The 22,451-nt window shown below is 61.2% G+C and overlaps 1 protein-coding gene across 5 annotated transcripts; it reads right to left on the bottom strand.

Moving 5' to 3' along the window:
* Positions 1-1,319: 1,319 nt before the first annotated feature.
* ZNF335 (zinc finger protein 335) lies at positions 1,320-12,173 on the bottom strand. 5 transcript variants are annotated; one of them, XM_081323361.1, is made up of 25 exons: positions 12,016-12,173; positions 11,421-11,561; positions 10,669-10,809; positions 10,424-10,576; positions 7,821-8,046; positions 7,551-7,728; positions 7,353-7,465; positions 7,220-7,238; positions 6,868-6,984; positions 6,708-6,784; positions 6,466-6,626; positions 5,494-5,726; positions 5,335-5,413; positions 4,894-4,988; positions 4,589-4,809; positions 4,362-4,467; positions 3,918-4,232; positions 3,671-3,813; positions 3,438-3,577; positions 3,180-3,343; positions 2,698-2,748; positions 2,494-2,577; positions 2,339-2,404; positions 2,010-2,217; positions 1,320-1,716 (listed from the first exon to the last, which is right to left on the bottom strand). In XM_081323361.1, the coding sequence occupies exons 1-25, from the start codon at positions 12,101-12,103 to the stop codon at positions 1,613-1,615; spliced, it is 3,423 nt and encodes a 1,140-aa protein (XP_081179487.1). In that variant the 5' UTR covers positions 12,104-12,173; the 3' UTR covers positions 1,320-1,612. The 5 variants fall into 5 exon arrangements, with proteins under 5 accessions (XP_081179487.1, XP_081179484.1, XP_081179486.1 ...); XM_081323358.1 differs by having other exon boundaries at positions 2,668-2,748; positions 12,016-12,169; XM_081323360.1 differs by having other exon boundaries at positions 2,668-2,748; positions 4,909-4,988; positions 12,016-12,169.
* Positions 12,174-22,451: the final 10,278 nt, after the last annotated feature.

Here is a 22,451-nt window from a genome sequence, read left to right as displayed (position 1 = left end):
ACCGCAGTCTGAGCTGGAGGCGGCTCGGCTCAACTGGGCCTTTATTTGCCAGTCCTTGAAGGAGGGTCCCCTCCCGAGTTTTGTCAGGCAAAGGTGCCGGCTCTGCCACTGGATCCACTTCTCTGCGCTTCCTTTTGGCATTTTGAGCGGGAGGTGGCGGCTCCCGGCACACACAGCCGCCCTCCGGTGATTGCCGGGGTCCTCGATCGGCAGCTGATACTGGGGGACACATCCTGTGTAGCAACAGTTGTTCTTTGGGGAAGCAAGTAGCACGGGGGGGGGGGGTGTTACCGGTCAGCATGAAAACCAGGGCTTCAGCACGTGCACCCCACTGCTTGCCCTGCACATCCCATCCTCCCGAGTTGGGGAACGTCATTTAATTCATATCTTGCCTTTACTATTTTTTATTAAAAACTCAAGATGGTTTTGCACGGAGACGTTGCCCTGCAAAGCGTGAGGCTCTCCAGGCACTCAAGTAGCTCTTTTACCCAGGGTGGGTGGGTGGCAGGGAAGGTCATGACCCTTTGCCCTGCTCCTCTCCCAGTGCTTCATGAGGACTGGCCCCAATTCCCCCTTCTTGACTGGCCACGTTTCCACAACCCACTCACAGCCTTCATTTTTCCTTCTCTGTGGTTTAGCCCATTGTGTGAATGCAGCCTCTCAGATGAATTTAGGATTCACCGCAGCAGGCAGGGGAGGGTGCTGGGCGAAGAGGTTTGGCCTCCCCCTCCCGCTCAGCCCACCCACTCTCCAAAGCCCTCCCGGCCACCCTCCCTTCCCAGCCTGGCACCCGTCCCTTCCGCCCTCTCGGCTCCATCCATCCGGAGGGGCACGGGGGACCCAGGCTGTGGTCTGGCCGGGGCAAGGCCTGCACGGGCCCTGCTGCCCGTCTCCTCTGGGATGTGACCTTGCCCCCAGCGAGGAGGGCCGGCCTCTGGCTTGATCAGATAATGGCTGGTAATCCCCACTTGCCCTCTGCTAATGCTGGGACGCAGCTGGAATGGCTGAGCCAGGCAGAGGCCGCAGCTGGCGGTTCCCAGCTCCAGACTGCGGGCAGAGTGAGGGTCTGAGGCCTTTGCCACCTGCCCAGCCCCGCCTCCCCCGGACTGGCTGAAGGTGCCCTTCGGGCGAGGTGACGCTACCCTGTTGAACGCCATCGGGATAACGCCAAAGCTCCTCGTTAAATTCCCAGATTAGCAGTTCTAATCCGACGCAAACTCTGCCAAGTGAACAGGCGGCGTCTGCACCGCCAGAAAGAGGGGCCTGGAGTGGGTGGGGGGTGAGAAGCCCCCCCACAATCAATCATACAAACCAGCAACCACACGTCCACCCCCGGTGGGCCCTTTTTATTCAGCAGTGCATCCACCAGACGGTCCTCAGGCGAGGCTGCCGACTCGAGTCTGGGGCTGGGCGTCCCTCTTCCAGGGGGTCTCTGGGAAGCGGGGCCCCACCTGGCCTGCCAGGTGACCTGCGGGGCAGGCGAGTACGAGCAGCGGCTGAAGCCAGCCGGTTGCAGGAGGTACAATCCGGAGGGAAGGCCAGTCCTCGAGCCGACTGGCTGCCCCCAAGGGTCAAGAAAGTGCGGGCCTCTTCGGGGAGCAACAACGTCCGGTCACTCTGCAAGGGTGATGATGTCGTAGTGGATGCCCGGCTGCAGCTGCTCCGGCCCGGACTCCGTGCCGAAGGGAGTGTGGGCCACGGCCACGTCCGCGACGGCTGCAGAGAGGGGAGGCAGGGAGGGGGGAGTGAGCAGGAGGACGGGGAGGGGTCCCAATCCTGCCTCAATGTCGGAGAGCCGAAAACTCGACTGGCAGCTGGAAGGGAGAAAGCGGAGAGGGCAGGACCAGGACCAGCCTGACGGATGGAGAGGGACTTCTCCTAGGGGCTGAGGTGAAAATGTGGGGGCAGATCTAGGGCAGGCCCAGGGGCTTCCGTGCTCCCCCCGCCAGGCTGTGGATTGACAGGGCAGCCTGGACACCGACGCGCCCAGAAAGGCCCGGCTGCGGCACCTGTGCAGAAGAGGCAACCGGCGTTCTTCCCTTTGCCCAAGCCGGCTGCAGGTCGACCCAGGTTGACAGGCAGAAGCTCCTGCTCTGGGGGGGCCTCCTTGCTGCTCCCGGACCCCCCGATAACTGTCACTGCCGGGTGTGTCGCCGCCGCCTCCAGCTGGGCTTGTGTGACAAGCTGCTGCCCAGGGGACACTGGGACATACTGGATCTGTGGAGCGAAGGCATCCGTAAGACCTCCCCCGCTACAGACCCCCCCAAAAGAGAGCCCATTAACCAGCTCAGCCTCGCCCCCTCCCCCAGCATCCCCGTCCCAGGGCTGCCCCTCGTACCTGGGGCTCCTGCACAAACGGGCCGTCCTCCTCGTACTGGATGTGGGTGATCTGGCCATCCTGCACCTGAAACAGCAGCCGGGCTGTGAGAAATTGGGGGGGGGGCACGGACCCCCGTGTTTGTGGGAGGGGGTAGGCGGCAGCGAAGGCCTCACCTGGATGTGGTGGCCCTCGGGTAGCACCACGTACTCGTGGGGCAGGAGCTGCTGGACGCCCTCCTGGGTAATGATGTACTGCACCTTGGGAAGGGAGGCGGGGGAGGGATTATGGGGGGCCGTCGGTTGGCAGACCCCAAGATCCCCCCCAGGGGCGACCGGCAGCGGGCTCACCTGGTTCTCAGTGGTCACCAGGTGCTGCACCATCTGCCCGTCTGCCGTGGCCATGATCTCCTGGATGTAGGTGGCTTCCTCCTGCAGCAAAATGCCAGCCATTGCACCCTGCCCAGCCTCACCATGGCAGGGAGGGGCCATCGTGCCAGGCAGCGGGCAAAAGACAAACCGGGGGGGGGGGGGGGGAGGGGACGGCGAATGCCGATTCCCCCAACATGCCCCAGGCTGGAGGCTCCCACGCAGGTAGGAAGCGGCGCAAAGACCAGCAGAACTGAGGCCTCCTCATTTGTTTCCCCTCAATCTGAGCATGGGTTGTGTGAATGCAGCGAACGCGTTTTGTCAACCCAGCCAAACTGCCCCTCCGTCCTCTCCTCTGCCCGCTTTTCCCGGCTGTAAGGTCTCCCCTCGGGGGGAAGGGAATTCCCTGAACTGCCTGCTGACCTTGGGCTGCCCCCCCCCACCCCGGTAAAATGGGCGACCCCGAGCTCCCCGCAGCCTGGCCGGCTCCTCACCTCGTTGGGGCCGTCCTCCTCCTGGGTCACGATCATGTGTTCCTGCTCCAGGGCCTGTGGGAGCCTCTCCGGCCCGCACTGCAGGGCCGCTGTGGAACGGAGAAGAGGAGTGGGGCTGCCAGCCGGCCTCTGATCAGCCCCCCCAAGGCTGAAGGCCAGTCGGGCTGGGGGAGGGAGGGAAGCCAAGCTGGAGAGGCTCCTTTTCAAGGATTTGGGGGGGGGGGAAGCCCCATCCCTCCCTCCCTCCCCCCCGCTTACTCTGCAGCGTGGCCAGGGTCTCCTCGTGGCTGTTCAGGATGATGGTCTGGGAGGGGGCCGGGAGGGGCTCGGGGGCCGGCCTTCCCTCGGAGCTGTGCAGCCTCTGCATGTGGAACTTGAGGTGGCCTTTCCGGTTGAACCTGGAGGAGGCGGGGGAGGAGAGCCGCCCTCACTCGGCTGCGAAGACCGGGCGTCCCCTCCCCCCCGCAAAGGAGGGCCCCTCCCCCGCTCACCTCTGGCCGCAGATGTGGCAGGCGAAGGGCTTCTCGTTGGTGTGCGTCAGCGTGTGTCTGCGCAGGTCCTTCTTGTTCTTGGAGGCGAAGCTGCAGTGCTGGCACTTGTGGGGCCGGAGGCTGGCGTGCTGCTCCAGGTGGCTCTGGGGAGGGGGCGGGGAGGGGGGGTGAGAGGGGCTACGGCTGCCCCCGCCCGAGGGGAGGCCCCTGGTCCCAGTGGCCAGCCCTCCCCGCTCCCGGCACCTACCCGGACCTCCGGCCAGGCCGCGGCCGTGAAGGGGCAGTCGGGGCACTTGAAGCCGCTGGGCCCCACGTGGGCCCTCTTGTGGCTCTCCATCTCCGCCCGGCCCGCAAAGGAGGCGCTGCAGATCTTGCAGGAGAACTTCTTGGCCGGGGGGGCCTTGCCCGGGGGGCCTTTCTTGCCCGGGGGGGCCTTGCGCGAGGACTGCTCCGCCAGCACCAGAGGGATCGCGCCGGCCTCCGCCTCCCGCTGCTCCGGGGCCTGCCAGGCCAGACAGCGCACCGCCGGCCACTGGACGGCCGGCAAGGGCTCCCCGCTGACCTGCCGTGGGGAGAGCCATCACGGTCACGGAGGAGCCCGACCAACGCTCGGCTGGGAGCCGCTCCGAGCTCTTCCCTGGGTGGGGGCTGCAGAGGCTTCCGGGGGACGGAGGGGGGGGTCCTTGCTCACCTCCCCAGGAGGCGCTGGGGGCTCCTGCTGCCCCTCTAGGAGTGCAGAGCGCTTCGGGGAGTCCTGGGTCACCGTCTGCCCGGTTTCGCCAGGGGTCTCCTCCTTGCTGCCGAGAGAGAGGGAGGGAGGGAGGATGGGAAATGGGCACAAGAGGGAGGGGGAGGGGGAGGAGCTGAAGGAACTCAGGGAGGCCGTCTCTAACCTCCCCCCCCCCGAGAAAGGCTCACCCGTACAGCGTGCCGGCACCCTCTGCACTGGGGGCGACCAGAGTGTACTGGGAGGCGTCGCAGAAGGGGAGGGCCACGTGCTGGACCTGGGAGGCAGCCGGGCAGGGCTGGAGGGGGGGCTCCCTCTGCTCCGTCCCCTGGGCAGTCAGGAGGCCGGCCTGCAGCTCCTCCGCCTGGCCCTGGGACTCCGAGGGCGGCTTCACCGTCTTCACCACGGCCACCTGCGGGAGCAGCCCAGCCAGGTCAGACTCGAGGCTTCGCCCCTTCCGCCCCCCACCCAGGAGACGGGAAAACCCCCCCCCCACCTCCAGGGCACTGACCGGCAGCTGCCGCTGGCCGCTCATGTTCAGCAGGAGGTCCAAGGCGGTTTGCGTGGCCACCTCTGCGGAGCTCTCCACCTCTGGGGGGGGAGGGGGAGAAGCGGTCAAAGTTAGGCCCTGAACTGCCAGCCCCTCCGAGCTGCTCTCTCAAGTTGAGGATCTCAACGCAGGGAATCACAGGCGCCAGCGGACGCCCCCCGCCCGGCTCTCCCCTCCAGGCCTCCCCAAAAAGAAGGGGGGAGGGTCTCCTTGGCCTCAGAACACAGCCTGCCCCCCCAAGGGGCTTTTCCCTCTCCCAGACTTCTGGGCAGATCAGAGAGTGGGGGAACACCCCCCAGTCCGTACGGCAAGATTTGGTTCCTTCCAACCACTCTCATTATAACTCTGACTGGGGGCTCTGCCTTACTGCCCTCCCCGGGCGGGTACCTGGCTCGAAGAGAAGGATGGCGCTCTGCAAGGGCTCCTGGGAAGGGTCGGGGGGTCCCTGCCCCGGGGGGGAAGCCACCTGAGGGGAAGAGCCGGCTGGTCAGCACGGCGGCCGCAGCAGCAGGAGACCCCCCCCCAGGGCGGGCGCCGGCCACTCACGGGCGGGGCGGGCGGGGGGCCCCCCGTGGGCGGCTGGGCCTGGCCGTGCTGCTGCTTCAGCTCCTCGATCTGCTGCAGGGTGAAGAAGGGGCGCCGCCGGCAGGGCCCCTCCTCTGGGTGCTGCTGCTCCCACTCCTCAAAGCTCTCCGGGTGGCGGCTCTGGACGTGGAGGCGCAGGTTCTTCTTGTGCTTGGTGGAGAAGTGGCAGAGCTGGCAGCCGAAGGGCTTCCCGCCTGCGGAGGAGGAGGAGGGGGGGGCCGTGAGAAGCCGGGCGGCCCCCCTGCCCTCCGCTCCTCCACACCCCCGGCCCCAAGCCCCCTCCCGGCCGAAGCCTCCACAGGGGACGGCCAAAGCGAAGCCCCATGGGGGGCTCCCCGAGACGCGGCTGTGCCCGCTCCTGCGGCACAGAGGGCCCAGAGGCAGCCGAGGGTGCCTCCCTCCGCTCTGGGCTACGAGACGGCGGCTGAACTCCTCACATAGCAGCCCCCCCCCCTTCAGAGCCCTGTGATTGTCTGGGGCACTGTCGCCAGCCCGCCCCCCAGAAAGGTCAAGAGCTCCTGCCCTGCTGGCATTTCGGAGAGCCTTGAAGAGCCGCCTCTTTGCATGGACAACGACCGAGGTCCCCTCGGCCCTTTCAGTGCCCCCCCCTCGACGGACTCTGGTCTGGGGCAACCTTTGCCCTCTGCCCCCTCCTTTGCTCTGAGGCCTTTTGTCCACTATACACTGCCAAGCTGCCGGCAGTCAGAGGGCACACAAACGTATTCTACTTATTGTTATTGGTGCAGCCGAAGCCGCAACAGGCCAGGAAACCAGGTGGGCGTACCCAGGAAGGAGTTTTGGGGGGGCTAGTAAAAAGCTGTGGTCTGAAGGGCCCCCAGTTGGGATACTGGGGGGGGCAGCCCCGCACAAAGCCTCTAGCGGACCCCAAGGCAGCCCAGGTCTCCTCCCGCTGCGCCCCGCCCCCGCCGGCACCTGTGTGCTTGACGGCCACGTGGGAGAGCAGGAAGTCCTCGCGGACGGTGGCGTAGGGGCAGAGGCTGCACCGGAAGGGGCGGTCGTTGATGTGGAGCAGCTGGTGGTTGAGCAGCAGCTTCTTGTCCTCGCACACGTGGTCGCAGAACTCGCACTTGAACCTGCCCGGAGGGGAGCCCGGTGACCAGCGGCCCGGAAGAGCCCGGGGGAGCCGCCCCGAAGGCCCCGCCCGCGACGCTCACCTGTGGTTGGCCACCGCCTGGATGTGGGTCAGCAGGTGCATCTTGAACGTGTAGCGCTTCTTGAAGGACTTTCCGCACTGCGAGAGGGCAGAGGGGTCGGCCGGGGTCACCCACAGGGCCGGGCTTTGTGCCTCCCCCCCCCCGGCAGCCCCATACCCACCTTGTCGCACATGTGGGGCTTTTCGGAGCTGTGCGTCTTCATGTGCTGGGTGAGCCGCTTCTGCATGGGGTAGACTCGGCCACAGACCGGGCAGGGGAAGGAGCTCCGCTTGGGAGCCTGGAGGCGAGAGAGCCCGCTGGGTCAGCCGCTGGGAGGGGGCCGAGGGGGAGGGGCTCTGCAGGAGACCGTCAGCTGCTCCAGGGCTGGCCAGGCGGGACCCCAAAGCCCGGAAACGAGGCCGTTTCCAGAACAGAGCCAAGCTAGTGGCCCCTCCCAGTCAGAGCAGCGTTCAGGAGGCAGGCATCGGGGGGGGGCTGGGGGGGGCGAGGCTCAGGACAGCCTCCTCGCTTACCGGATCAGCTCGCTTTTTCCTATAGGAAAGCAAAGGGGGAAGGGGCTTGGTCAGGAAAGCGGAGCAGGGAAGGAAGGCCCCGCCCAGTTCTGAGGCCACGAGGGGGTCCGGAGAGCCCCCGCCCAGCACTCACTTGTCTCGGTTGTGCACAGCAGAGTGTCGGATGACGTCCTTCTTGTACACACTGGTGTAATCGCACTCCTCGCACTTGTAGGGCTTCCGACCCACGTGGTTGAACATGTGCTCCTGCAGGAGGCCGAGGAGGAGAGGGTTGCGGCTCCCGGAAACGGCCGCTTCCCTGCCGGGAGGGGGCCACCGGGAGGAGGCTCACCTTCAGCGAGGACCAGCGCCGGGAGTGGTAGCTGCACTGCAGGCAGCGGAAGAGCTGGGGGTCCCCGGCTTCGTGGGAGTTCACGTGGAAGCGCAGGTCCTCGTGGGTCAGGAAGCGGGAGCCGCAAATCCGGCACAGGTACGGCCGCATCAACGGCTTGGCGGACTTATAGCAGTACCTGTGGGGAGGCGCGGGGGGTGTCACCTGCAGGGGGCCCAGCCAGAGGCCTCCTTCCGTAGCCACCCCGCCTATCGCCTTCGCCCCATGTACTTGCGGTATTTCTTGCCCAGGAACCGATGGGAGGGCCGGCCTCGTCGGCGGGGAAGCGCTTCAGGCTCGCTGTGGGAGGACGGGTCCCTGTTCTCCGAATCCGACTGGCTCACCGCCACTTCCGCGAGGCGACTGGCACCAGGGGGGGCGGAGCTGGCCACCTCGGAGCTCTGCGGGTCCCCCTGCAGGTCCCATGGCGAGGGGGCGGCTGGCTCCACTTCACCACCTGCCGAGGGGAGAATTCAGCCGTGGGAGTGTGTGGAGAGTCAGGTGTCCCAAGCAGCAGCAGCCGCCAATGACAAGAGAGAAGGCGAAGGGCTGCCGGCAACACCCGGGAAATGCCCACCGGATCCTGTCCTGAACAGGGGGGAGCGGCCGTTCCCCCGGGGGGGGGGATCTCTGCTCGGGCCCCTCCGGGAACAGATGATCAAGAGGACGGCCTGAATTTGAATTTTGAATTTTATTGAATTTATATACCGCCCTTTCCCGTAGGACAGGGTATATAAAACATCGATACAAAAATTAAGAACAATTTAAAAAGATTAAATTAAATCCCTAAAAAATATAAAACCCCAATTAAAACTCAGCCTGGGCCAGAAAGCTCGAAGAGCCAGGTCTTCAGGTCTCAGTGAAATGGTTCCAGAGGGCAGGCGCCCCCACAGAGAAGGCCCTCCCCCTGGGTGTTATCCGCCGGCATTCTTTTACTGGCGGCACCCTGAGAAGACCCTCCCTGTGGGAGCACACTGGACGAAGGGAGCTTGATGCCGGCAGCAGGTGTTCCCTCAGATATCCCGGACCCTCGCCATTTAGGGCTTTATAGGTCATCACCAGCACCTTGAATCTCACCCGGAGGGCAACCGGAAGCCAATGCAGCTCGCGGAGTAGAGGTGTTACATGGGAGTAACGGGAAACCCCCATCACAACTCGCGCGGCTGCATTCTGCACCAGCTGAAGCCTCTGAGTGGTCCTCAAGGGCAGCCCCATGTAGAGCGCATTGCAGTAGTCTAACCGGGAGGTCACGAGCGCATGAGTGACTGTGCGTAGGGCATCTCGGTCCAGATAGGGCCGCAACTGGTGCACCAGGCAAACCTGGGCAAAAGCCCCCCTGGTCACAGCTCCAATATGACCTTCCAGAGAGAGCTGTGAAACCAGGAGGACACCCAAGTTGCGAGCCCTATCAACGGGGGGGGGGGGGTAACACCTCACCCCCCATCGTTAAAGATGGAATAGTCTGGTTAACCCGAGATGCCGGTATGCACAGCCACTCAGTCTTGGCAGGATTGAGACGAAGCCTGTTTCTCCCCATCCAGACCCGGACCGCCTCCAGGCAACGGGACATCACGGCGAGGGCATCGCTGGGTTGGTTCGGGGTGGAGAAAAAAAGCTGGGTATCATCAGCGTACTGATGATACCCCACCCCGAAACCACGAATGATCTTGCCCAGTGGCTTCATATAGATGTTGAACAGGAGGGGAGAGAGAACCGACCCCTGAGGGACTCCACAAACTAGAGGCCTCGGGGTGGATCTCTGCCCTCCCGTCAACACCGACTGTGAGCAGCCCAAGAGGTAGGAGGAGAACCACCGTAAAACAGTGCCCCCCACTCCGAACCCCCTGAGATGCCGCAGTAGGATACCATGGTCGATGATATCAAAAGCCGCTGAGAGATCTATTAGGACTAGGACAGAGGAACAACCCACGTCCCGAGCCCGCCAGAGATCATTCACCAGTGCGACCAATGCCGTCTCTGTGCTGTGCCCGGGCCTGAAACCCGATTGGTACGGGTCCAGATAATCAGCTTCCTCCAGGAACAGAGGGAGCTGATGCGCCACCACACTCTCAACAACCTTCGCCAGAAAGCGAAGGTTGGAGACCGGACGATAGTTGTTTAAAACAGCCAGGTCCAAGGCAGGCTTCTTGAGGAGGGGCCTCACCACCGCCTCCTTCAAGGCAGCGGGGAAGATACCCTCCTTCAAGGAAGCAGTTATCACTGCCTGGAACCAGCCTCGTGTCTCCTCCCAGGCCGCAAAAACCAGCCAGGAGAGGCACGGGTCGAATAAACAGGTGGTGGAGCTCAGCCTCCCCATGATCCTGTCCACATCATCAGGGGCTGCCTGGGGTCAAGAAGGGTCTCCTGAGCTAGCCTGGTGGGTAACATCGAACGACGCGCCAGAAGCGAAGAGAAAGCCGGAGCCGGGAGACCTCCAAGCTCAAGAATTAACTGGCAAAGCCTCCCTACTGGCTAAAGCAATCGGGACAGCAGGAAACGCGCCCACAGATGCACAAAAGACGGGATATGGGCCGAATCCCGCACGGAGGCCCATTTGCAAGCAGCAGAATGTCTTACTTCCGCTGGGAGAATCCCTGGAAACCCGCCAGGCTTTTCTCCCCAAGTGGTGCTGCCTGCAGGAGCCGCTGTCCGGACTCTCAACCGCCCTTCAGCACGGAGGGCAGCCCTGCCCAACGGAGGGAGGCAAGACAGGAGCCCAAAAAGTCCGCTGTGGTCTCCGCTGCCCAGGCCGGAAGCCCCAGGGCATCTCTGCCCCTCGCAAGGACCCTCCCGCCCGCCGGCCCTTCCTCCTCCTCCCCCCCGCGGCCCCTTACCCTCCGTCCGAGGGGCCCCTTCCAGACGAGGGAACTTGCGGGGCCTCCCGGGGCGCCGGCGCAGTCCCTGCTTGGGGCACGGGGGCAGCGGGTGGCCGATCTTGGGCAGGCGCCCGCGGGGCTCGTCCTCCGCTGGGTTGTAGTCGCTGTCACCTGCAGAGGGACACGGGTGAGCACTGGTGTGGCGGCAGCAGCCGCACAAGGCAGGGGAGGGGGCCCCATTGCGTCCGGCCCCCCATTCTCACCTTCGGGATCATCGATAGCGCCGGCATCCACAATGTCCTCCTCCTCCTCCTCCTCCTGTTGATGCTGCTCCCCTTCCTGCTTCTCAGGCACTGCAGCCCCCTTGCGAGGGCGGCCCCTCTTCGGGGCAGGGTCGCCACCTGCTGCAGCCGGAGGAGGAGCCCCTCAGCCGCCAAGGTTAAGGGGCAGCAGACCCCTCCCCCCTGCCTCCCCCCATGTGACAGCAGACCCCTCCCCTCTCCCCCCAGTGCTGAGGGGCAGCAGAGCCCTCCCCCCTGATAAGGGGCAGCAGAGCCCTCCCCCCTGCCTCCCCCCATGTGACAGCAGAGCCCTCCCCTCTCCCCCCATAGCGCCGAGGGGCAGCAGAGCCCTCCCCCCTGATAAGGGGCAGCAGAGCCCTCCCCCCTGCCTCCCCCCATGTGACAGCAGAGCCCTCCCCTCTCCCCCCATAGCGCCGAGGGGCAGCAGAGCCCTCCCCCCTGATAAGGGGCAGCAGACCCCTCCCCCCTGCCTCCCCCCATGTGACAGCAGACCCCTCCCCTCTCCCCCCAGTGCTGAGGGGCAGCAGAGCCCTCCCCCCTGATAAGGGGCAGCAGAGCCCTCCCCCCTGCCTCCCCCCATGTGACAGCAGAGCCCTCCCCTCTCCCCCCAGTGCTGAGGGGCAGCAGAGCCCTCCCCCCTGATAAGGGGCAGCAGAGCCCTCCCCCCTGCCTCCCCCCATGTGACAGCAGAGCCCTCCCCTCCCCGGGCCCACCTGGCTGCAGGTGCCTGCGCTGGACGTGGCGCAGGAGCGTCTGCCGGGCGGCGCTGCGGAAGGGGCACCGCCTGCACTGGAAGCGCCGCACCACCACCTCCTCCACCAGCTCCTCGGCCCTCCACCGCCGCCGCCGGGAGCCTGCGGGAGCCGCGCGTCACTCGCCCGCCCGCCGGAGACCCCCCCGCGCCGCCCCCCGCCCCGCCCGGCCCCGGAGGGGGGGTTGGGGGGAGGGGGCTCACCCGGGGGGGGCTCCTGGGGGGGCGGCCAGCCCGGCGGACCCTCATCCTCGGCCTGGCGGGCTCCCTCCTCCGCCTCCTCCGCCTCCTCCTGCGGGGCCGGGCCTGTCCGGGGGGGGGAGGGGAGGGGGCGGGGTCAGCCGGGGGGCTCCGCGCGGGAGGGGGAGGGGTCTGGGACCCCCGCGCGCAGCCGCCCTCCCTCCCTCCCTCCCTCCGCGGGGCCTGTCCGAGCCGGGCTGCCCCTGGCGCTGCCTGCGCCCCGCTCGCCCGCCGCCATCTTGCCGGGCGCTCCTCGCTCCGCCGCCGGCTGGGAGCCGACGCGGGCACCCGCCGCCCCGTCGCCGCCCCCGCCTCACCGCCGGCCGGTCCGTCGCAGGGCTCCGGGGGCTCCGTCCGCTCCGTCGGCGGCCGCTCTTTCCGTTCCGGCACCCGCGAAGACGCCATGGCCGCTTCTCTCGGCCGGCGGAGGGATTCGGCGCTCGGACCTCCCCGTCGCCGCCGACATCGCTGCCGCCGGAACTACTTCTGTGGGGAACGCGAGAGTGACGCGCTTCTACGCTCGGGTCTACTTTTCGTCGGCTTCCGCGGAAGCGCCAATGGCCTTTGCCGAGCGTGCGTGCGTGCGTGCGTGCGTGCGTGCGTGAGGGGCGCGGCCGCCGCGGAGGAGAAGGGGGCGGAGCCGGCGTCGCTCCCGGAGTTGCGAGTCTGGCCGGGCGGGTGCCGTAAGCCGTGGTTTGTGCCTAACCGTGGTTTAAGGACTGGGGCAAGTTTGCCGCCCGGAGGGAGGGCGAAGCAGACTAAGCCGGCGCAGGGCTCCAAAGCAGGAGAGCCTGTCGCGCCGTCTCGGTCGGGGTGTTTCGCAAACCGCGGTTTGTGTGATGGGGAGGCCAGCAATCGTGGCTTCTTTGAAAAAAAATCGGTTTAGCCAACCGTGGTTAGTCCCGTCAGGCTTCGGGGAGAGGGGAGAGAAGCCTCCGGGTGGAGGATGCCCTTCCCACGGGCGAGGAGCCGTCCCGATGCCCCGCCGCGCCCTCAGCCTCTGATTGAGGGGGGGGCGCGGGGGGGCTCAGCTCCCCCCAGAGCGCCTGGAAGGAGGCTCCGGTTGCAGCTGCGGGGGCTGCGTTGCGGCTGGCCCGGCCAGTCAGGGAGCTGCAAGCCTACTGGGGGAGGGGAGCTGCTTGGGGGGGGAGGGGGGCTGCAGGGTCTCCCCAGAAGTAGAACTGCCCAGGAGGGCTTCTCTTTCTCCCCCTCCCCACCCCCCCCCGCCTGCCTCCCTCCCCCGTCGAGCGTCTTGGGGCTGCTGGGGCTGCTGAGGCCAGGGCGCCCCTGGGCACCCACTTGGGGAAGAGAAAATGGCCCATCGCCCGAAAGGCTCTGCTGCCCACCCCTTGCCCTTCCCGCAGACCCCCCCCACCCCCTGTGCTCCCTCCGTTTGGCCCTCCTTTCTCTGCCCCTCTGCGGAAGACGGCATCCCTGGGGGGCTCCTTGCAGGTGGAAACCCCTGGGGGGGCACCAAAACTGGCAAGGAGCTTTGTGCCCCTCTCCAAGTCAGGGGAGCATTGACGGCAGCCCTGCGCTTCCCCCAGGCTCCCTGTGTGTTTGGGGGGGGGAGTGTTAGTGTGCCGAGCTTTGCCCTTCAGCCCCCCCTCCCTCCAAGCCCGCCGCAGCTTCCGCTTCTCCCAGCCCTTTGGAGCAGTTGCCTTATTAGGAGCCCCCCCCCAAGAAGGTGCCCAGCTGTGCCAATTGGGGCTTGCTCACCAGAGCCTTGCCTCATCCGAGGTTGCACAAAGCTGCCAGGAACGGACACCCCCCCCCCCCCTTGCTTCACACTCTCCAGCCCCTCCTCGAAGGATTGGGGGTGGGGGGCCTGCAAGTGATTTTGCCCCAAGGGGATAGATAGGCTGTCCACCAAGGGGGGAGGGGTTCTGCAGGCCCCATTCCCCCTGAAGCCATTGCCACCCCTGCAGCTTTTAAGGAAAACAGAAGAGGCTAATTGGGTGTCACCCCGGCCTCCAGGAACCCCTCCCCCTTCTTGGACTGAGTGGTTTGTTTGGGACAGGGAGGGGCCCTCCTTGAGCCTGTGGCTGAGTTTTTAATATTTTGGGAACACACAATAAACTGCAGTCTGCACAAAGGAGGAGGGGGGGGGATTGTTTGCTTTGGAAATGGGGGGGGGAGGGAGTTGGAGAAGTTTTCCTGATTGTGCATTTCTCACAAACTTTCCTTCTGCTGGGACTTGCACTCCATGTCGTCCTCGACTGAGAACCACAGAATTTCTGTGGTTAAGTGAGATATTTGTCGAGTGAATTTTGCCCCATTTTACGACTTTTCTTGCCACAGTTGAATCGCTGCAGTTGACAAGCTAGCAACCCGGTTCTTAAGTGAATCTGGCTTCCCCCGTGGACTTTGCTTGTCAGAAGGTCAGCAAAGGGGTTTGCGTGCCTCCGGGACACTGCGACCGTCATAAATATGAGTCGGGACACTGCAGAGGTTGTCAGCGTGAAAAACAGTCCTAAATCATATTTTCCAGTGCCGTTGTAACTTTGAGCGGTGAAGGTCTACTAGAAAAGGCCACGCTATTTCCCAAGGATGGAAAAGGGGGGGGGGGGAGCTGGAGCTCCAGGGGTTGCAAAGAAGGGTTTGGGGGTCCTTCCTGTGGCATCGGATTGCTTCCCTTCGGTGGGAACCCGTGTCACCTGGGGACATTTGAAGGCCACGTGTGGCATCAGCTCCCGGAGGGGGTGGCTAGATGTGCAGGACGCAGAAGGAGCGGAGGAAGGACAGCCGTTTCCCCCAAAGTCTTGGGGAGACCGAAAGCATGCTCTTGGTGTAAAAATCCAGGTTACGAAGCCCCCCCCCAGCGGTTTCCTCCTGGCAGGTCCCCGATCTGAGTGGAGTTGCCTCAGTTTCCCCATCAGGCAGGGAAGATCAGTTTCAATCCCGCCCCCCCTTGGCTGGCTCTGGTCTCCGGCAGAAGAGATGAGGAAGGGGCTCCAGGGTTTCAGGACTGGCCTTGACCTTCCTTGTCCCCAAGAGAGCCTCCCCGCTTCCCTGCTTCTCCACAGCCCCCCTGCGGTTTCTGGCTGCCGGGGCTGATTCATCACTCAGGTTAATTTGCAACACACCTCTGCAAAACAAGCCAGAACCGCAAGGCCAGGCTGGAGCCAGGAAGGCCCCCCCAGCTGGGTTGAGGTGCCCTCTGCAGGCTTGCCAGGAACCCCTGTGGCCAGCTGACCCTGGGGGGGCTGCGGCCCCCACCTTGAAGCAGAGGGCAGGCGTGAGTGGAGGGGGAGCACAGCCAGGCTGGAGGTGGGTGCTGCTGCCAGCTCTGGGGTGCAGTTGCTCCGTGTCTGCCCCATTCCAGGACCAGATCTGGCACAAGGCCAGCTCAGAATGGGACCCTGAACCTGACCCGCGAGTGGGCGGGTATCCTCCTGGGGCAGCCCCAAATTGAACAGCTTAATCAAATCTAATTCAGAATACTCCCCTGCACACCATGCATCACGCAGCAGGTCGAGTACGTACGTTGCAAATTACTAGAGGCGCAAAAAGGAGGAACTTGGAAACCAAATAATTTATTTTTTCTCTTTGTTTTGCCTACTTTTCTGTTTTTCTGTGACGTACACGCAATAAGTAACAGTATAATGGAGATCTTAGCATTAACTAGTAATTCTTAAGATAGAAATGTTTCATTGTACAATTTTGTAGCATATTTATTGATATAACTTGTATTTGTTTATCAACGTTCAGCTTTGGATGAAAAATTAACTTTATGCTTCTTGGCATATTAAATCGCAGTTAATACCGATACAAACTTCTTTGTCTTGGAAGCTTCAGGTTCTGTCAGAGTGTTAACAATCTCTACTCAACACTCTTACCAAAATATTGTGACGACTAAAACAAGGAAGCAAATTCTGAAAGGCTCTAAAAAGCTGCTTCTCACAGGACCAGAAGAACTTCCTTCATTGCTCAATGTACAGCTAGTCCCTCACGACCACAACGGAGCCCAGAATTTGCCCCATTTTACGACCTTTCTTGCCACAGTTGTTAAGCGAATCACTGCAGTTGTTCAGTTAGTAACACAGTTATTAAGCGAATCCAGCTTCCCCATTGACTTGGCTTGACAGAAGGTTGCAAAAAGGGATCAAGTGATCCTGCCCGGGACATCGTGACCGTCACAGATACGGCTTGCCAGGTGCCTGGATTCTGATCAGGTGACGACCACATGGCGTTGCAAGTGTGAAAAACAGTCACAGGTCACTTTCTTCGGTGCCTTTGTAACTTTGAGCAGTCAATAAACGTATTGTTGTAAGATGAGGACCGCCTGACTCTATTTTTCTTCCGGCTGTCCTGGCAGCGCAGGAGAGGCTGACTGTTCCTTGGCGCTATTCCTGGGGTAGCTGTAGAGCCTCTGCCTGCCCCGCCCTCCCCAGAGAGGCACAACTAAGCTGCTGCACCACAACACCCACCCTCCTGGCTCTGGTGCCCGCCCGCCGGGGTTTCCCTTTGGGCTGCTCAGACCGGGCATGGTGGCAAGGGCAGCCGCTGAGGCAGAGGGCAGGTGGGCTGTGGGGATGCTCAGGAGGCCTTGTGGGGCCCATCTGCTCTTGCAGAAGACCCTCCGTCCAGCCCGAACCCCTCGGCTCCTGCCCCTGCCTCCCTCCCTCTCCAGGGAGGCTGCTGGCCCTGCCCCTTTGCTGCTGCTGTCCTGGCTGAGGCCCAGCAGTCACCAGCCTTGGACCTCTCCGCTGCCCCCTCCTCACCAGGACTTTGGGACTCCTCACGGGGGGGGCGCCTGGGGGCTCCGCCTTCTGCTCCCCTGGGAGAGGCACCTTCCCCCCCCTTGGAGATTCCACCGGGGCTCCCTGGCACAAGGTGTGCTTAGCCCATCCAGGAGGAATTAGAGGATTGGGGGCTTGACGCGCTCTGCCGCTCAGGGACCCCCAAAGCGGGACCCGAAGAAAGACGGGGCGGGGGCACAGGAGCTGCCTCCCGTGGGACAGCCTGCCAGCCGCTCTGGGACTCAATACTTTTGTGCGCGCAGCCCTCTGACCCCCCCCCCGCTCCCGACCTGATGGGCTTCTCTCCCTTTACGCCCTTTTCCCTTCCTCCGGGTGGGATCGGAGGGGGCTACTCAGAGTGAGGCCCCTGCCGGCGGGCTCCGTACTGTCCCAGCCCCGGAGGCGTCGCGGAAGCTCCGGCTCAATCCCACCTCCGCTCGCACCTGCGCCCTGATCTCCCACCCACGGGTGTCGGAGAGAGGCTGCCCCACTCGCAAGGGGCCACGAGAAGCGGGCGAAGGATCCGCGTCCCAGGTTGCTGCAGCTGCCAGTCGCGCGGCGGGCGAAGCCACCAGATCCGCCTTCTCCATCCCCGCCCGCCACGCGCGACGCCTCCGGGCAAAACACGGAGGACGGGCCTCGGCGGGAAGCTCCCCTCTGTGCGGCGCCCCAACCCTGCAGCCAAGCCTCAAGGGGGAAACGAGGAGAGGTCCGGGGGTCCCCGGGGCGGTGGTGGGAAGGGCCGCGAGTCCGCCCTGGAGAGGGGACCCTCCCTGGCCTTCTTGTCTGGGCTGGCCGGGTTCAAAGCTGCTCGCTTTTTCACGCGTGGGAGACTTGTGGAAAACCCCACCCCACGTGCGTGGCACGTTTGAAGGCTCACACCTCCAGCCCCGAAAGGCCACCAACCTCTCCAGCAGGCGGCGGGGGAGGGGGGGATAAAACCTAGCTGGACGGACCTCTTTTTATCTCCCGAAGTGCGAGACCTCCTCCCGGCTCTGGGAAAGGATGAATGCCGGGGTCCGTTTCCTGTCTCTGGGTGGCCCTGGGCTAAAGCAGTGGGAGAGGCAGCCGAGGGTGAGACGGTGCCTGAGGCCGGGAGAGCCACCCCAAAGCCCGCTGGAGCGTCTGAGCTTCAGGGAGAGCACCCAAAAGAAAGGGGGTGGGGGGGCAGCTCTTCCAGACCAGCCTTGGGGGGCTCGGGCATGAGGGTCGGTCGGAGCACAGCAGCTCATCTGTATCCCTCCCTCCTTCTGGATGTCCTCCTTGCCCACTGATGGGACCCTGCAGATGGAGAGAGCTCCCTGGGACTGGGGCTTTCTGATCATTTCTGGAAGGGTGTGTGGACTTCAAAAAATGATCAAAGGCCTGGAGACTAAAACATACAGTATGAAAAATGGCTGCAGGACTTGGGTTTGGCTAGCCTAAGAAGAAGAAACAGGGGTGACATGATAGCAGCATTCCAGTATTTAAGGGGCTGCCCCAAAGAAGAGGGGGTCATGTTATTCTCCAAAGCACCAGAGGGCAGGACAAGAAACAATGGTTGGAAACTGACCAAAGAGAGAAGCAACCTGGAATTAAGGAGAAACTTCCTAACAGTGAGGACAATTAACCAGTGGAACAGCCTGCCTCCAGATGTTGTGGGTGCTCCATCACTGGGGATGTTTAAGAAGAGACAGTCACTTGTCTGAAATAGTATAAGTTCTCCTGCTTGAGGGGGGGCTGGACTAGAAGACCTCCAAGGTCCCTTCCAGCTCTATTCTATTCTATTCTATTCTATTCTATTCTATTCTATTCTATTCTATTCTATTCTATTCTATTCTATTCTATTCTATTCCATCCCATAATTCTATTCTATTCTATTCTATTCTATTCTATTCTATTCTATTCTATTCTATTCTATTCTATTCTATTCTACTGTATTCTACTCTACTCTATTCTATTCTATTCTATTCTATTCTATTCTATTCTATTCTATTCTATTTTCTATTCTATTCATTCTCTATTCTATTCTGTTCTATTCTATTCTATCCTTTATTCCTACATTCTATTCTATTCTATTCTATTCTATTCTATTCTATTCTATTCTATTCTATTCTATTCTATTCTATTCTATTCTATTCTATTCTATTCTATTCTATTCTATTCTATTCTATTGTTTGTGTACACAGGCACACCTACATCTACACTAGACTAAGTGAAACACTGGGAAGCAGGCATTTCTCATGCTCTGTGTGAACAAGGCTATCACCCGCACCCAGGACAGGGTTGATTTGTTTAGCAGGTCCCATTAATCCTGCAACAGCTAATGTGTCCCAGGAACCCACTCGTTATTTTCTATAGGTTGAAAAGGAGCTGTCCATCACTGTCACCCACACACACACCGAACTGGCTGGACATGGCAAAGTCCATGATTTTGTTTAGCAGCTTGCAAAGACATCCATCGTCCAGGTTTGCATACCTGAATGCCCAGGGGGGCACCCAGGAGTTCCAGCCCCCCCCCCCCGGCCACAGTCTCTTTGTGCTCTAAGGGCTGCCTTTCAACTCGGTCCTGGCCGGTGCATTTGGTTTCTGCAGGCACCGGGTGCCAGGGGTGCGGAAAGGAGCAAAGCGGGGGAGAGAAACGGGGACTGCATGCTCCTGGGTTGCAAGGAGGCTGCGCTTGTTGGACAGGAGGAGCGCCATTCGACATGCCTTGTGTCAGGCTGACCAGGCTGCACAGCCACACCAGTCTCGGCTGGGGGGCAAAACAGCCCATCTGCTGGCACTGATCCCCACAATCCAAGTTTCCTGCCTTAGATGCGATAGCCGAGCGGGGGACTTTGGGTGAGGCTGGGGAGAAGACGACCAGGGCCGGGGCCCCCACCTGAGCAGCCGAGAAAAGCAGGTGGGCTTCTCCAGGGAGTCACCCCGGAAAGAACCCCCAAGTTTTGTAAATTTAATACTTTATTACCTCTTCTAAAATTAGGTTTCTGGTCATAAGCTGAGGACCACCTTATGTGTAGCTTTGTGTTATCTCACGGGATGACTGTCTTAAGCCAATTGTAACACAAACTGACACCTAAACAATACAGGTGGCCCTCAACAATTGACCACCATTTGGGATCAGGGTTTCTGCTGCTAAGCAAGGCAGTTGTTAAATAATAATAATAATAATTTAATTTTTATACCACCCTTCTCCCGAAGGACTCAGGGCGGTGTACAGGGCAATACAATAAAATACAATATATAAAAATGAAAAGAAATATTAAATACAGTAGCCCAATTAAATAGATTAATACAAAATGTTAAAATACCCCTAAACCCATCAGACCAGGATGAGTCACGCCCGATTTCACAACCTCTTTTGCCACGGTTGTTAAGCAAATCACACAGTCATTAAGCAAATCTAGCTTTCCCCCATTTTGTTTGCTGGAAGCCGGCTGGGAAGATTTGCATACAGCGATCAGACCTGGCAACTGACGTTAGCCGAGTTTCGATCCCGTGACCCTAGGGAAGCTGCTTCGGTCGTTAGGTGTGAGGGCTGCCCGTAGGCCCCTTTTTTCAGTGCGATTGTAGCTTTGAACAGTTGCTGAACGAACGGTTGTGTCGTCACTGCAGGGAGAACATTCCTGTCCCCGACTTGCAACGGTTTGTTTAGGGAAAGTTAGAATGGCACCAAAGTTACAATGGCACCAAAAAAGGGGACTTACGACTGTTATTCAGACTTATGACCTTTGTAGCATCCCCATGGTCACATGATCAAAATTCAGCCGCTTGGCAACTGACTCACATTTACGACGGTTGCCATGTCCCGGGGTGTGTGTCACATGATCTCTTTTTGCATCCTTCTGACAAGCAAAGTCCATGGGGAAGCCGGATTCACTTAACAACCGTATTCCTAGTTTAACAACTTCAATGATTCACTTAACCACCGTGGAAAGAAGAGTCATATAGTGGGGCAAAAGTCACTTAACAAATGTCTCACATTACTACAGAAATTTGGGGCTCCCTTGTGGTGGTAAGCTGAGGACCCCGTCTATTCTTTCTCTCCTTTTTAGCATTTTACTTTTTGTAAAGCATAAACACAAATGCAAAAGAGGTGAGGAGGGGACGTCTGAATGGGATGGCCTGTGAGGAGGGGGTGGCAGAGGGAGAAGGACCCCAACGGTGGCACCTTTATAAGCAGGCTGCCCCTCTGCAGCCATTTTGTGAGAGCACCCACAGCAGTGCATCCACCTGGAGACGGGAGGCCAACCGGGGTCTCCAGGCTGTTCCCAGCGTCCGCGCCCCGCAAGCCCGAGCAGGCCTGTCCTTGCCTGCCCCCAGAAAAGATGCTGCTCTGAGGCGGGGTGGGGGAATCCCCCATGACCACTCGTGTGTCAAAGGCCCAGCCGTGACTCAGGAGCTAGTGGTGGCTTACTTCCCACGGAGCTCTTCCCTTTTTGCCCATGAGAGCCTGCGTACTCACCCAAGGCCGGGGGGGGGGGGAAATGAGGCTGCATCCCTCTTGGGTCACTGGGGACTCCACCACCAATGACCCAGTGGGTGGGCTTCCCACCCCCCACCCCTCTCCGAGAAGGTCTCTCTGGCCCTACCCCGGGCTATGGGCCCCTGCCGGGCAGCCAAATCCTGGGGCCTTCCCAACGGGGGCAAAGAGGCCGTTCCTGGCATTGGTGAGAAACGGTGACCGTGGCTGTTGGGCCCCAGAGGACAGTGAGCTCATCCTGTGTCTCAACAACCAACTGGCAGTGCCCCCCCCATGAAAGTCCCAGATGTTGCCCCACAGAGGAGGAACGTGAGAAGCAGGGGCCAAATCTGGGAGCAGAAGAGAAAGATAGAAGATAGAATGGAAAACCAGGAAAGCAGATCCAAGGGCTCGGGGGGAGCCCAACGGGGTTTCCCCCCCCCCCGAGGCCTAGACCAGGCAGGCCACACGTTGAGCGAATGAGGGCATCCTCTTCAGATACCGTGCGAATATTATCTAAATGTTTTAAATAAATAAGTAGGCCTCGCCCACGGGATCTGTTCTCCTTTGGGCGTGCTGTTTTTGCCATGCAGAGAAGAGCAACAAAGATGACCGGGGGCCAAAGCATATCAAGAGCGGTTGCAGGAATTGGGTGTGAGACAGTTTTGTGAAAAGAAGGACTAGGAGTGACACGATAGCAGCTTTCCAGTGTTTCAGGGGCTGCCACGAAGAGGGAGCCAAATTATTCTCCACAGCACCAGAATGCAAGATAAGAAACAATGGATGAAAACTAATCAAGGAATCTGGAATTAAGGAGAAACTTCCCAACAGTGAGAATAACCAACCAGCGGAACAGCCTGCCTTCCCAGTTGTGGGTGCTCCGTCACTGGAGGTTTTCAAGAAGAGACTGGACAGCCACTTGTCTGGAATGGCCTTGTGTCTCCTACTTGAGCAGGGGGTTGGACTAGAAGACCTCCAAGGTCCCTCCCAACTCTGCTATTCTGTTATCTCGACCATGCTGCTTGGTTAACCTAGATTTAGGGTTAATCCATACCCAACCAGAGTCACCCAGCATGCTCACCTTGAAAAGCTTGTCTGAACGACTCACCGGGGCTACCTTCACATACAACCAGCCCCGAACAAATGCAGGACACCAGACAGACCCTTTGTACAGCGACAAGGGCAAGGCCTGGTTTCTGCCCAGCCCCAAGCAACCCAGAGGAACGGGCCGGGCATCAGGTGGCATGAAAAATCCACCCACATCTCTCCCCCCCCCCCGCTCCATCTGGGGATTTTCCCATGAGACACCTTGGAAGGGAGCAGGGAGACAGGGAGGTCTCGCCCACTCTGTCTGGGAGCAGAGCAGGGAAACTCCAGGTGGGTCACGGGGGGGGGGGGCTCCTGTGGGACAGAGAAGATGGGGAGGGGGGAAGGGGATGGCTTTCCTTCCCCTTCTGACTCACAGGATGATCCCAAGAGGTGCTCAGCTCCTCTGGGGCTCCGCGGGATCTGCAGAATGTGCTTCCCCAGGCAGACAATCAGATTATTTTTTTGGGGGGGTGTCATT

This window comes from Vipera berus (assembly GCF_964194415.1).
Source record: "Vipera berus genome assembly, chromosome: 3".
Lineage (NCBI taxonomy): Eukaryota > Metazoa > Chordata > Lepidosauria > Squamata > Viperidae > Vipera > Vipera berus.
The sequence above is the reverse complement of the archived record's forward strand: the minus strand, read 5'-3'. Positions and strand labels throughout refer to the sequence as shown.